Source organism: Crocodylus siamensis, chromosome 4 (genome assembly GCF_052110815.1).
Source record: "Crocodylus siamensis isolate JL-2025a chromosome 4, ASM5211081v1, whole genome shotgun sequence".
Taxonomy (NCBI): Eukaryota; Metazoa; Chordata; order Crocodylia; family Crocodylidae; genus Crocodylus; species Crocodylus siamensis.
The window spans coordinates 219614413-219628092 of record NC_143398.1 but is presented as its reverse complement, the minus strand read 5'-3'; the positions used below and the strand labels follow the sequence as shown (position 1 = coordinate 219628092).

Sequence of the window (13680 nt, the reverse complement as noted above, 5' to 3'; positions counted from 1 at the left end):
ATTGTGGTAAAATGTTAATTAGATGGAAACTAGCTGCTGTCTGTTGTGTGAGTATAAATGTGGCTTGCTTGATATACATACAGTGCTGAAGTTCTTCTGGTTCTCACGGACTCTCTGCATTTCTGGTGTTTCTAGAACAGGTACATAGTGTGACATGCCCCTTTCTGCATCTTCTTTATACTTTTTCTGTTTAAAAATACATATTTATGAAGAGATTTTTTTGTTAATGTAAAAAGTATAAATAGCAGCATAGCATCATTTTTATTAATAAAAATGTAAATATGAGTATTTCGAACTTCAGTGTTTGATACAGCATACAAGATAAACAATTAAATTGAATTTGTTTATATATAAAGTAGTGCTGGAAAAAGTTGGCAGATCAATAGTTCTGGGGATGTATATCTTTCTGGTTGGTCTCCTGAATTTTATCATTACCAGCTATTTAATTCATCTTAAAACAAAGATATGTTCTGTACTTAGCCTCTACTAATTATGAACTAGGGGAGATTCTCATGAAGCATGAATTATGATCGTGTCTTTTAAAATCTCATTACCTGACTTGACAAATTCTTGACCTGATGTGCATGAATAATCTCTGGAGTATCCACAACCGTAGTGTAGTTGGCTTTCTCCATTTCTGCTAACTGCTTATATTTGATCTGTTATGAAAAACCTCAGAGTTAGATGTCTTTAATTGAATCTCTGACCACAATTTCATTTTGGGCTTTTCAGAAAATACTTTTAATGTGGTTTCTTTTTTTTTAAGTCATCAGATTTGATGTCTGAGCTGTTTGCACCAACCTGACTGGCAATGTCTGTAGCATTCTTGGCCCTCATAAAGTCTGGTGTTTCTAAAGCCAGGGCTGTCAGACCTCTTCCCTTGATTTCCATCTCCAACGTTTTTCTGTACTCTTTCTACAGTATAGATAGTAATTTAAAATAAAGTTATTTAGAATAGAATGGATCTTTAATTGAGGCCACATTACAAGAACCCTATGATACAGAGATGTCAATCATACACAAAACAGTAAAATGAAATTCAAATACTTGAAGCTTATTTTTTAAATGAAAAACATCACAAGAGAGAAAATAATGAATCTACAAATTTTGTGGGCCATGTTTATTTCAAGGCTACACTACTTTGTCGCATTATACATGTTGAAGCAAGGTCTCAGGGCAAGAATCCCCCCAGGAAAACAGTATTGACGAGCAGCTTGCACTCAGGGAGATAAGCAATAACTGGTGAGACCTGCCTGAAAAGTGCAAGGTAGTGTTTACATGGGCTAGGGACAGACATTCAAGAAGCCTGAGCCTGAATTTATTCAATCTTTGCAGGTTATTTTAACCTGGCTGGCTAGGTTAAATTACTCTGTAACTATACAGACATCCCAGACATGCAGGCATATGCCTGCAGTGGCTCAGGCTAGAAGCTGGGGGGTGCTAGAGCAGCCCTCCCTTCCCTTCTACAGGGCTGAGCTGAAGAGGGGCATAACCAGGCCCTGGCAGGATGCTCTGGTTAACCCAACAGGGAATTAATAACAGTGTTTATCACCCCTAACTCAGTGTTTCTCACCCCAACGGAGGTACATTACTGGTTACCTGCTGATTCTGCCTGTTGATTCTACCTGCTGACTCAGCACCGTAGCCAGCATGTGGTCCACTAGCTAATACAGACACCCCTCAGCAAGGCAAAAGGGGAGGGGGAAATTCCTGCTTTGCAGGGAGTGGTGAGGGGGAGGTGGGAAGCAGGCCCACAGTCTCTGCCAGAGCTGCAGCCAGGGAGCAGAAGGGAGGGGCCAGCCTGGGTGTGGAGCAGAGAACCCTGCCCAGCCCAAAGAGGATGCCAGGATGCTGGGGGAGTCTGTTTTTTCTTAGACCAGCAAGGGGTCTGGGACAGATATTGCATAAGCTGGTTTGACCCAAATCAGTTAAGTTTGATACTATATTCTACCGGTTTTATCTCAAACTGGTTCATGTGTACTGAAGATCTGTTCTGTTACAGGTTTAAAACACTTTCTGAACACTTAAACTGGTTTATGTGTAATGACTGCCGCTAGCCAAAGGGATCAGGGCCAGGATGTATGCAGTTTCAGAATTCTTCCCCGGGGTGGACACTTCCTGACCTCTGGTGGAAATTCGATGAAGTGAAGTGGTAGGTCATCTCCTAGAATGTAAGGGACTCAGCTGGGGCAAATGGAGCAACTGCCCCAAGTGCCAACTTGGGGTGGGAGGAGGGGTAAAAAAAAAAGCAGCTGATGTTGGCAATCGTGATCAGAGAGGAAACTAGAGGTCCCCACAGCTCCTGTGTCCCTGGTGTCTGGCCACATTTCTCTGCTGCTGAAGGGACTTATTTAGTTGAAGTTGGTGTAATCTACAGGCTTGTGTGCCAGTTTCATTGGATTTAACCTATTATCTTTAGTAATATAAAAAATGTTAATAAAATATGTATTCCTTGATGAACTGAAGAAATTTGCTGCACTAGCAAAATAACTATTAGAAGTGTAATATTACTGTATTGACATACTACTACTACTAAAACATTTACATTGTTTAATCATCTTTTATTCTGTGATGTTGAAAAACATAGAATTATTAGTTGTTGAAGCTACCAAAACCCACAAAAAAGATTAGTATAAAATATCTATTTTACCTATGTGTGGTACAAATATAGTGATTTAGACAAGCTGAAATAGAAAGTCAGCTGTGGAACTAGGAATGGTGCTGATTCCCATTTTTCTACTCAACCAGTAACTAATTACTCAGTTTTCCCCAAATCTGGGATTTCTGAAAGGTCATGTCTAGAAGCTTTGTTTTCATTTCATGAGTGCTAAAATTGCTTTGGGCATTAATCATGTGGAAGGATTCTATTTCCAATCACACTATATTCCAACCAGATTTTTACTTACATCATTCAGGATTTGAGTGGCATTCTTTGCTCTTAGTAAGTCTGGAGTCTCCTCCAAGATTGTTAGACCTTTACCTTTGACACCCTCCTCTAAATCCCTCCTGTACTCTTTCTACAGGAAGAAGAAAAGAAGACTGTAAAAACAGTTGAGAGACAGGGGAGAGAGAGAGAGACAGAGAATCTCTCCTTTCTGCCACTTGGTTAGAAAAATCAAAATAAAATCCAACGGATTTTTTTAAACAAAAAAAATTACTGCTTGGCGTTATATAACCTCTAAAACATAGATCACAACACATTAGAAACTCAGTGGTAAACATGAAAAGGAAAATGTAACACACACAATGAAACAGTTATGTTGACACTGCAGGAAGGACTCAGTATGAACACAGTTAACAATTAGTGGAATTAACATCCACAACAAATTAGATCATACAGAACATACAAAAGAAAACACATAAAACATGCTTAACATCAAAGGTTAAAGAGTGAGGAAAGTAGTGAAGATATACTGCTGAGGATAATTAGTGGAATTATTTGGCTTGATAGAGGAAGTAAATGTGAAGTAGCTGCTACCTCGCTTGCTATTTTGGTTGCATATCTGACATGCAATAAAGATGGTGTAACCTCCAGGCCAGTAAGGTTTCTGCCTTTAATGGACTCTTCAAAGTCCTTCTTATATTCTTTCTGATAAGAGTAGGAAGAAAAAAAGGCAAAAAAGCAAATATTTATTGCATTTAATTTTAAGAAATGTAAGGTAAAAAGTACTAGGGGAAAAGAAGCAATTTCTAGTTATCTCCAGCATATTCATATACAGCGTCACTACCTCCTTGCAGCTAACTAAGACCTAAACCTGCTTCCACTTAAGTCAATGAAAGGTCTCTCATTGGCTCTGATAGATGCATAAGCTGACCCTGCATTTGAAGGTTTTGCAATTCTCCGGGTACACACAGGAGACAAGGAGCTCAGACAACCAATGCAATCACCCAAACATCATGACCAGCCACCTTATACAAGTGTGTTTCAACATGTATAAGTTTTTCACTGTAACAAAACAAGATCGGATCACCAAACAGGCAGAAAGTAGCTGCTTGAAGGAATAGAATGAGAGGCCAATGAAAGATACTGGGAAATCAAAGACAAAACAGGTGTTCAACAGTTTTTCAATAAGAATGATGCCCAGAGTCTTACACTTGGAAGAAAAAAAATCTTCTTTAGACTTACATAACTAACAAAAAGTAATATATTCTGTTGCAAAAGCGTCAGTGAACTGGACATCTCTGGCTGCATTTCTCTTTCAGATTCAAAACTACTGGTTGACTATAAACTACTTTACTCACGAATTAAGATAAAGAGTAACAGAACTCATACCGTTTATAGCTACACACTGAAATTTAAAGTTTAAAGTGTTATTAACGGTATAATGGAACTGCCTACCCTATCAGAAGATTATAGCTAAAAAAAAAAAAAAGCATAGTGACATACTCCAGGAACCTAGTCTACCTACCATATTCCTGTGAAAGTGTAACCATAAGCAGAGCTAGGCAGAAGATTCTTAAATTTCCCCTGATGATTTCAATGAAACACTTTACCTCACTCTGCATGAGCTGCGATTCCCTGGCAGTAAGGTATGTTGGAGTTTCAAAATCCAACATGGGTTTTCCTCTTTCCTTTTCATACTTTTCTTTGTATTTCACCTGATAAGAAGAGACAAGAGTTACCTTCTTAACAACCAAAGAACTAGTTCATGGGCCACTATAGGCCTGCTTTGTCCAGTCAACAGATCTTCAGTGGAAAACAAGCTGCAAACTCTGGCTGTCTTGCTAAGAAGAGAACCCACAGCCACCACTGTGAAAGATGTGGAAGGGGCAGACATTCAGCAAAGCACAATGGTGCCACAACTGCCTCTCTTTTTTAATGATTAATTTTTATATAATTTTATTGTATAGTTTTAACAAAAGCTGTAAATTATTACCACTGCCTCTCTGAAAAATTATTTTCCTTTCCATATATAGCCCCTGTGGGAGCTGGGATTTAACTTGGCTGTGACTTACAGATCACAAGGCATGGATACAGCTGTTTAAGAAGAGGTTAGAGCACGTTAAAAAATCGGCACCTGATCTAATTTAGTTTAGGTGTGGACTTTATCCTTAGATCCCTAGTTAGGTCAATCTAAGTGCAAACTGTACAGAAGTTCCAGAAAGGTTAGATTAGTCAAAAATGGCCGATCTATTTTAATGCTACCTTGGAGGTGCACTAAATTAGATCAGGCATGTTTAGACTAATCTAGCTAAACTTCTGTCCACGTTCTGAGAGCGGCTCTGGAGCTGGAAGAGCCCAACTGTTCATCCCAACCTCAGAGCTGTACTTCTTCCTACGCCCCCCCATAACAGTGGGCTATTTTTAGCCCCCTGGCCACTTGCCCAGTCCCAGATAGACACCATCCCTCCTCCCCCAACCCCCAGCCAGCACCACCAAGCCTGCCAAACTCCTTGCCCTGACTTACCTTAGATCAGACTCCTGGCACCTATCTAATCACTGTGTTAAATGAGGAGGGGGGCGTTTTTAACCTGCTCTAACCCCCAAACCTCTCAGTGCAACATCTGTACAAAGCCAAAGTGGTTAAGGAAGGGAGACACCCATATAACTTTAAATATCTGATCTGAAGGCCTGACAGACTCCCTTTATGCTCCTTTAGCATTCTTGTGATCAGCCAGGGTCATGACTAACTATCCCCTACGGTGCTGGGCTTGCAAAATCACATTCTGGCTGCTTCTTTAGCCAGTTCCACGCACATGTCCCTTCAATGTAGTCAAAAGTCCATGGAGAGTCCCTAGGGGGCTAGTAACTTACCCTGCGCTTTGGGTGTTCTGTTTTTCAAAGCGCTCCCTGATGTGTGATGGTGTTGTCATGTTCTCTATTCAATTATTTGCCTGGGCAGTTCCCCAAGTTCCTGCATAATTCTCAGCATGGAACAACCAGGAGCCACAACGTTCACGTCTAACACAGCCCGCACATAGTCATACAGCCTTTTGTTCACTCGTGTGCTCCTCTATGCCATGCAACAGATGGAGACTATGGCTTTAAGTCTATCACTTGCTTAATAGAATCCTCTCTCCTAATTGTCTCTAGAGTCAAGAAAAACCCGGAATAAAAGTGATGGGACCTAGTCCTATGAATAATATTTGCTGGACTCCAGAGAAACAAATATTTGGACAAGTGAACAGCAACAATAGCTGCTGACTTGAGCGTTAGATCTCAACTGCCAAATGATTTTATAACGAGGGAGGGGAAACTTGAAATATAGATCAGATTTCCAGATAGACACCGATCTATTTACTTTATTCAAGTGATGATCATTTGCCCCCCAGTGAGACTCCAGCAAAACTACAACACAGCAACAATGTTCAATAGGCTGAAATACCTGACACAGCTGGGGTTAAAAGGAAGATATTACTGTGTTCAGTAAACTGGCAGAGAGGAAAATATTTTGCCAAGGGAAAGGAATTAAAATTAGCAGAAATGAATAAGATGCTAACAGAAATGAGATTCCATCAGTCAGGGGAAACTTAGGTAGAGCTATAGCAGAGATTTTTCAAATAGATTTGTTAGTATGGTGAAAACCCCTCAAAAAACCCCAAATGCGTGTATGCGTGTGCACGGCAGAGTCCTATTGTGTCATTTAAAACAGCACTAAGCAATTGAAATACACTACGAGTAACAATCCTGTGTGAATATAAAACAAGTGTTTGACACTGGATAAAACCAAAACACGAGAAGCGCTTGAACAACTTACGTGACTCTGGAGTTCTGATGCCTCCTTTAGATGAAGCTGTTCAAGGTTATCTGGCACCACATGGTAGTGACCCTTACTCTTCTCATATTGCTTCTTGTACTGGTACTGAAGGGAAGGTGCCAAGAACCACCTCAATAAAAAACTGATCAAGTCTAATCCCTAAGCCCAGCTAACGCAAACACTTCAATGGCACATGAAAGAAAAATTATAAATACCCCCCACAAAAAACAACCCATAAACCAAACTTATTTACTGAGGTGGACATTTGTCCTTTCTAATCACCTCAAGTGGACTCAAATTTTATATTTTTGGGCCAAGGGAAAACAATGAAAAATTAAAATACAGCAAATACATAGTAAGCTTATATATATCAGGTAATAATGACTTTTACCTTTTATCTTACATAATTCTGATGTGGTTTGTTAGGTCTGAACATCATTCTGTGCTAAGACATCAGAATTATGTTAAGCACAAAAATCAAATTTAAAAAGCAGTACAAAAAGAGAATACAAAAGAAAAGGAAAAAAGTACAGAATAATAATCAATAGCAAATAAATGCAAAAAAGGAAAACAAGATGAAAGAAAAGAAAGGATAAAATGAAAAAATGGCATTTTATTAGTGATATATGATCAGTTAAAAATGTAAAAAAATAAGTTACAGTTAAAAATGATTAGCGGTTTTAAAATATTAGCATTTCTACTACAGCTAACAAAGATTTCAGTACCCAGAGGATGGATGTATTAATGTTGCTAGTTGGCTAGGAAATAATCATTAGATAGGAGAGGAAGAGATCACTACCAGGTGATGCCCTATGAACAGTAAAGGAGGGAGTAGTTGTTACAGACATTGTTAGCAAAGATCAATTCAGAACAGAGAAGCAATTAAAATGGAAAAGTAAATGGATCTGGGGTTAGGTAATGAGCTTACAGCACTGGAGAGATGGCTGGTGTTCAGGACATGGTTCATCATCAATGATTCAGACATGTCTGTCACAGGCTTGTGAAGTTTCTTTAGATCTGCCTTATATTTCACCTGCAGGTATGAAAAATTCAACAAATTAGCAAAAAAGAACCTCATTAAATAAAGCCACTATATATTAATAACAGAAAGTAGGGCTCTGCCAGTGAGACCAGTAAGCTATAAATCAGAAAACGCAAAATACTGTGGTGAGTAGACATACCTCACTAGCCATGTTATGAGCATCTTTCATGGTCTTGTAGATTTTAGCCTCCTTCAAGTCATACCGTGGCTTCTTCTTCTTGTCTTTGTCAAAATTCTCTTTGTATTTCACCTAATTAAAAAAAAACAACCAAGAATTATAATTGGCTTGTTTTGTGTTAGAGTTTAAAAGAACCCATATTCAGACTGGGAAAATGGTTGAACAACAAGCAGAAGGTATAAAAACCCCCAATAATTTTAAGACATCCATTGGAATAAAAGATAGTTTAAAGATGACCTGACATGACATAGAAATTTGCATTGTGTATTAACACATGGCATACAGATCTTTCAATCAGTGCACAGATTTCAGCTCCTCACTATAAAAATGATGCAGATAAATTAAAGAGCACTTAAAATATTCTGAACCATTAAAATAGTCACTACAGTAGAAACTGTATGTGTATATGTGGCTGCAGTATGAAGTATTTGACTTAAAGGGTATGAAGAGTGGTTAGGGGAACTTAGTATGTACATCTTAGAGAAAAAAGGCATACAAAAATTACCTCAAATGCAAAAAAAAGTAGTACCATATAAGAAGGCTCTATGTTAAATGAAGATCCTATAACTGATCTCAGCCAAAAGGAAGCAATAGGTACAAAAGATGGTAATGTTCCCCAAACCTACTCCAAATTAGGGTTGGGGTTCAGATTAAGTCGTATCTATGAACATTGGTGCAAATCTGTGAAAATGCAGCACATGCAGGGTCAATTCCTGGCTCTACTGAAGTGTATGGGAACTTGCAGGACCATGATTTTCCCTCTTCTACTGTTGTAAATAGAGGTGCTGGTCAGGCTGCTTCCAGGATGACCCACTGACAGCTCTTGCAGATACAGCACAGAGCATTCCAGCCAAACTGTGCATAGGATTTTAAGAGGAGAGGCATTTTGACAAACAAGAATTTGTTGAAAGTGCTGGGTCAGTTTCAAAAGAGATTTCAAAGTATAAACTGGATATTGCAATTCATGATCAAAATTCCAAGAATCAGCCCCTCAAGATTTAGAATCAAATTCTGTTTTTCACAAACAGAGCCCCCACTGTGTAGGTGATTCTTCAATGAAGCATCAGTCCCCAGAGGATTTCATAGTCAGATATTAAATACTAATTTAACACATGTTCCTTCCTGCTGATCCTCTGGCTAGTATAGAAAACGTGTGCGGCAAAGCCACCTTATCTCCTTGCCCACCCACATCCATCCCGTGTCCTGGGAAAAGTTGGACACAGTATTATGCACAGCCCCAGCCATTTGGACCACACAGATAAAGAGTCTGTGGCAGGTGAAGAAGGAGCAAGGTGGCCTTTCTGGCACTTGCAATCAATGATTCTCCAAAACTAAATCCCCAAATATTATTCATACAAATGAACAAATCATCTACGGAAGAGCTGATGGATGTAACTGATGAAAGGAATAGACATCATGCAAATAATGATTTTCACTGTTTAAGCATGTTTATGGGAACATTGCAAACATTTACAAGACAACATGTTAGTAAAACTGAAAGATGCTTCAATGCAAAGTTAAAGCACATTCCACATAGTCTCAGCTTTGAAACTCATTAGTATATTCTTATCCATACAGCCCCTATCCCTCATGCTGGAAGCACTGTCTCTCCTTTGCTTTGCAAAAGACTCCGTAATTCAGATACGAGAGGTAACAAATACACAAGTGCCCAGTCGACTGCTTGCTGTAACAGAACAAAAATATCAACACTTTTGCCACCAAGAGAATAAGCACTCACACCTTAGTGCCTGGTCCTGTTCTTCCAATGGTGTAAAACAAGTGTAAGTGCATTAAAGTCAAGAGAGTTACACCAGCATGACAAAAATCAGGCCAATGGCTTAAAAGAGCAGATCTCTCTTGCTGAACCCAAAGGAAAATGAACACTTGACAAAGGGGAACATATACCATTTAAATTTAAAATATAAAGCAATCATGACGGGTGCAAAGAAAAAACAAAACATGGGTAAGCAGCTACACAAACTGGATGTACAACTTATATGAAACAGGAAGACTGGGACAAGATGCTGCTTTCTGGAAAGGAAATGCCCACAGAAGGAAAACATGACCAAAGACAACAACAGTGTTTACAAGCTGACTCAGTCTCAGTAACCATATCACTACAAGGATTTGTGGGGTATTTTTTTCCCAAGACCCAAACAACATCAGATAAAGACGTGTTCAAAAACTAAAGGAAGGTCTTGGTTATAATGAAAAACAACAATTAGAATTAAAAAAAAACATAAAGAAGGAGCTTCTTTAATAACTGCTGAGTGATGCTACTTTTTCTTCTTTTCCTTGCTGAGTTTGATGGAGCAGATGCACTCAGTTCCAAAAGTAGGATTCTGATTTAACATAACAGAGTAGGTGGCAGCTGGACATGCAGCAGTTGCATGCAGTAATCATGGGTAGACACAGAGAAACAATAAATTCCTTTTTTCCTTTGAAAAGAAATGTGCAAAGTAGGATGCAGAATCTATGTGATGCCACTGCACTGGTGCAACCTTCGTGTTTCCCCAAGAGTTGCTCTTGGAAGATATATTAGAAAGTGTCAAGAAATAACAGCAGTCAAAACTGAATTTGCCAGAGGTATGAAAGCAGATTGATTGATAGAGTCTGGCTATATTGCATCATTTGCACACTAGAAACCATCAGAAACACAACACCCAGAATGCCACAAAGCAGCTAATATGAATAAGTGAATCTTACTCATTGTGTACAATATGTGCCTTGAAAATGAATTGCAGCATTACTGGCATCGATTCTTTACTGGTGCAAGTTAAGATAGTTTCACTGACTTCTGACTGTGAACTTCAGGTCTTGCTGACACAGGCCCAAGACAGAAGTTTGGCACATATGTAAATTCCTCCCGTGATCCACTACCCAGAAACTGAATTTTCTCCCACTTGATTTCTGATGAAGTATTAGGAGCATGTGAAGGGGATTCACACAATCCCTTTAATTATGAAAGTCCTACAGTTTAACAAGGATTCTCATTGATTACATCAGTACACTTGTGATATTAATGGGAGTATGCAGTGAAGTTTCTTACTGTTTTCCCAAGTGTCATAAAACCATTAGAGGAATGTTTTTGGTTTCGTTTTCTTTTAAAGCATACCTGTTAAGATAAGGTGTTTCACTAGTATCATTGCAGTAACCTGCAAAAACTGCTGAGTGAACTTCAGTTTTGCAAATGTGTTGCAAACCAAAAAGCCAGGACAAGTTAAGGAAGATTTCTTAGCTTTTAGTGCTGTTCAGTCCTGGATCTTTAATTCCATGTCAGATAACACAGCATTTGTCATTTGAGCACTGGGATCCCCATTTCTCACACAGTCTCAGAGACAGCAAGCCCTTGCCAAATTAAATTTATATGACTGCATTGCTCATTTTAAATGCTGAATTTCATCTTTGTTGCATGCACTGGCAACCTCCATAAAATAGTCAGTGGAACTGAATGTCCAAGGTCAATAGCAGGCTCTCACTTGAAATCATTCTGTAAACAGATTTAGTCAAATTCCCCACCAATCAAATTCCCAAGCACAATCTTTGCAAAGGAAAAAAGGGATTACATCTGAATAGTCAACTTCACAAAGGTTTGTTGCATTCCACACTTTTGACAAAAAAGGCTATAGAAAACCAATGCAACTAGTGCATCATAAACCCTTTTACAACTCAGGCTTATTGCCTTGCGCTCAGACTGACAAAGATAATCTACAGAATAGGAGAAGGTGCATAAAAGTGGCATTCCCAGTTGTCTCACTTAAATCCATCTTACATGACTACTTAGGATATTAGCTTTCTTAAAGTGTCTCATCATTGGTGTATCATAAGATGCAGCTCCATGCCCTCTCATGTGTCCTTTGAGGTATTCCGCCTACAATGTGTAGCAAGATAGCAAGATCAGAAAAACAAATTGTCACAGGGATAAAGCATGAAGCTATGAGAGAGAATAGCAACAAGCAGTGTTGAGATAATGACATAAAAAAATTGCACAAGAAACAGAAAGTGTAAATCTCACACTAACTGGTGCCCAAGACTACTTCACAAAGAAAAGGTACCAAATAAAGGGTACCTTTAAAGCAAACTGGTATATATATAACAAAGGTAGGGCAATAGGTGGTGGGCAAAATGCTGCTTCTCTGAAATGAAATGCCCATTTCATTTCAGAAAGGAAAACATTATCACAGTAGGTAACAATAGACATTAACTACAACTTGCTGTTTAGAAGACATTGTCAAAGCACATCCTTAAAGAAATACCTTACTGGCATACCACTGAATAGTCAAATGGAAAAAAATATTAAATAACCTCTCTTCTGTAATAATACATTATACTTGTACATACAGGAATACACTTGTATTTATACAGGTATGTCTACCTATCCATTGTAGTTAAGTAACATTACTGTGTTCATTTTACAAATAAGTGAGGGGCAGAGGCTGCAAACACATATTCAAATGACCTGGGATAAATCTTCCATGTTTGTTTTCCCGGTAGAAAAATTTACCCTGAGAGGTCTGAACACATTTTTGAATGCTAAGCTCTTGAAGAGCAGAGAAACTGTAATGCAGACACTCTGTATCTAGCAGGCCCTTGTGCATGCATCTCAGTATGTTCCACAGACTCCTTCAGTCTGCCTGGCACCAGAGGGCAGCAGTCCACAGGGCAGCTTAATTGGCTGACCCAGCCTGCCTCACCGGTTCTATCTCCCTGCACCACAATGTAGGATTGTGAAGGGGGTGCGTTCTGTTCCCTGCTTTACTGAAGCAGAAGGCTAAGTACAGATATTCAAAAAGCCTCTGGGGAAGTGTTGTATTGCACTTTTCTTAAAGCACAATAAGCTAGAGTATGAGCAAACTGAACAGACATCAGCTGTTAAGTGGGGGGCGGCTTGGAACCTGCTCACGCTGGCTACTGGGGGTGCTCCCACACACCTCCCAGGAGGCTGCCAGAGTGGCCCCTCTCCTCAGTCCCTTCCTGCAGCTGCCCTGGCCCCTGGCACACCACTGCCTGGCTGGGGGGGCTACAAGGAAAAGGGATCTGGGTTCTGTATCCCTGCAGCATCCCCAGCCAGGTAGTGGCACACCACAGGGGCCTGGGCTGCTTTGGGGAGAGAGACCCCCTTACCCCACCCCAGTCTGGCTGGCTGTGGCTCACAGTTGGCTGGAGGGAGGAGGTGGGGCTGACTTGGGTCAGGAACTGCTAAGGTGGTGGTGGCAGCCTGGCACTCGGGCTGAGCAAATGAGGTCTGGCTGAGGCTAATGCACAACCCTACACAATGTGATCTGGGTTGGCAGTGATCACACTCTAAGTTAACCCTCAATGGGATCTGGCACACATGTCTGATTAAGCACTCTAACAGAAAGTGCTTTAGTCTAGTACCTCAGTGAGGGTTAACTTAGAGCATGTTCCACCGTTAATATCTGTTCAGTTACTGCTTTAGAGGGCTTTCTGTGCACTTAAAGCATAATAGGTGTAATGTCTGTACCTAGGTGAAGAATTCAGCCCAAGTGACGCACTGTTTCCTTTGGTGGGGGAAAAGACACAAGCTAAGCACCCTGGGGTGCTAGAGGACAGTGCTATGACTTCTCTCAGAAGAGACTGTGTATAGACATCTGCTTTCACAGGAGAAACTCTCCTGGGAGTGATTTAACTCTGGTTGTTTTAGGTTCTTTTTTCTCCTGGAGTGGCCATTGTTATACTAGGAGAAAAATCCTGAATATTTGTCCACTCATGGTTTCTTTTGGTACAACAGTGACTCTCCC

The 13680-nt window shown here is 39.8% G+C and overlaps 1 protein-coding gene across 31 annotated transcripts in view; it reads right to left on the bottom strand.

The window, feature by feature from the left end:
• The window catches only part of NEB (nebulin), a 207472-nt gene that overhangs the window by 24094 nt on the left and 169698 nt on the right, over positions 1-13680 (bottom strand). For 25 of the 31 annotated variants that reach the window (XM_090045755.1, XM_090045724.1, XM_090045725.1 and 22 more), the window contains exons 131-140: positions 11691-11789; positions 7880-7990; positions 7627-7731; positions 6699-6803; positions 4495-4599; positions 3479-3589; positions 2907-3017; positions 802-915; positions 555-659; positions 82-186 (exon numbers count right to left, since the gene is read on the bottom strand). In XM_090045755.1, the coding sequence (XP_089901881.1) occupies positions 82-186; positions 555-659; positions 802-915; positions 2907-3017; positions 3479-3589; positions 4495-4599; positions 6699-6803; positions 7627-7731; positions 7880-7990; positions 11691-11789 (1071 nt within the window). The remainder of the gene's footprint in view (positions 1-81; positions 187-554; positions 660-801; positions 916-2906; positions 3018-3478; positions 3590-4494; positions 4600-6698; positions 6804-7626; positions 7732-7879; positions 7991-11690; positions 11790-13680) is intronic. The other 6 variants (XM_090045730.1, XM_090045737.1, XM_090045738.1 and 3 more) reach the window with 3 other exon arrangements.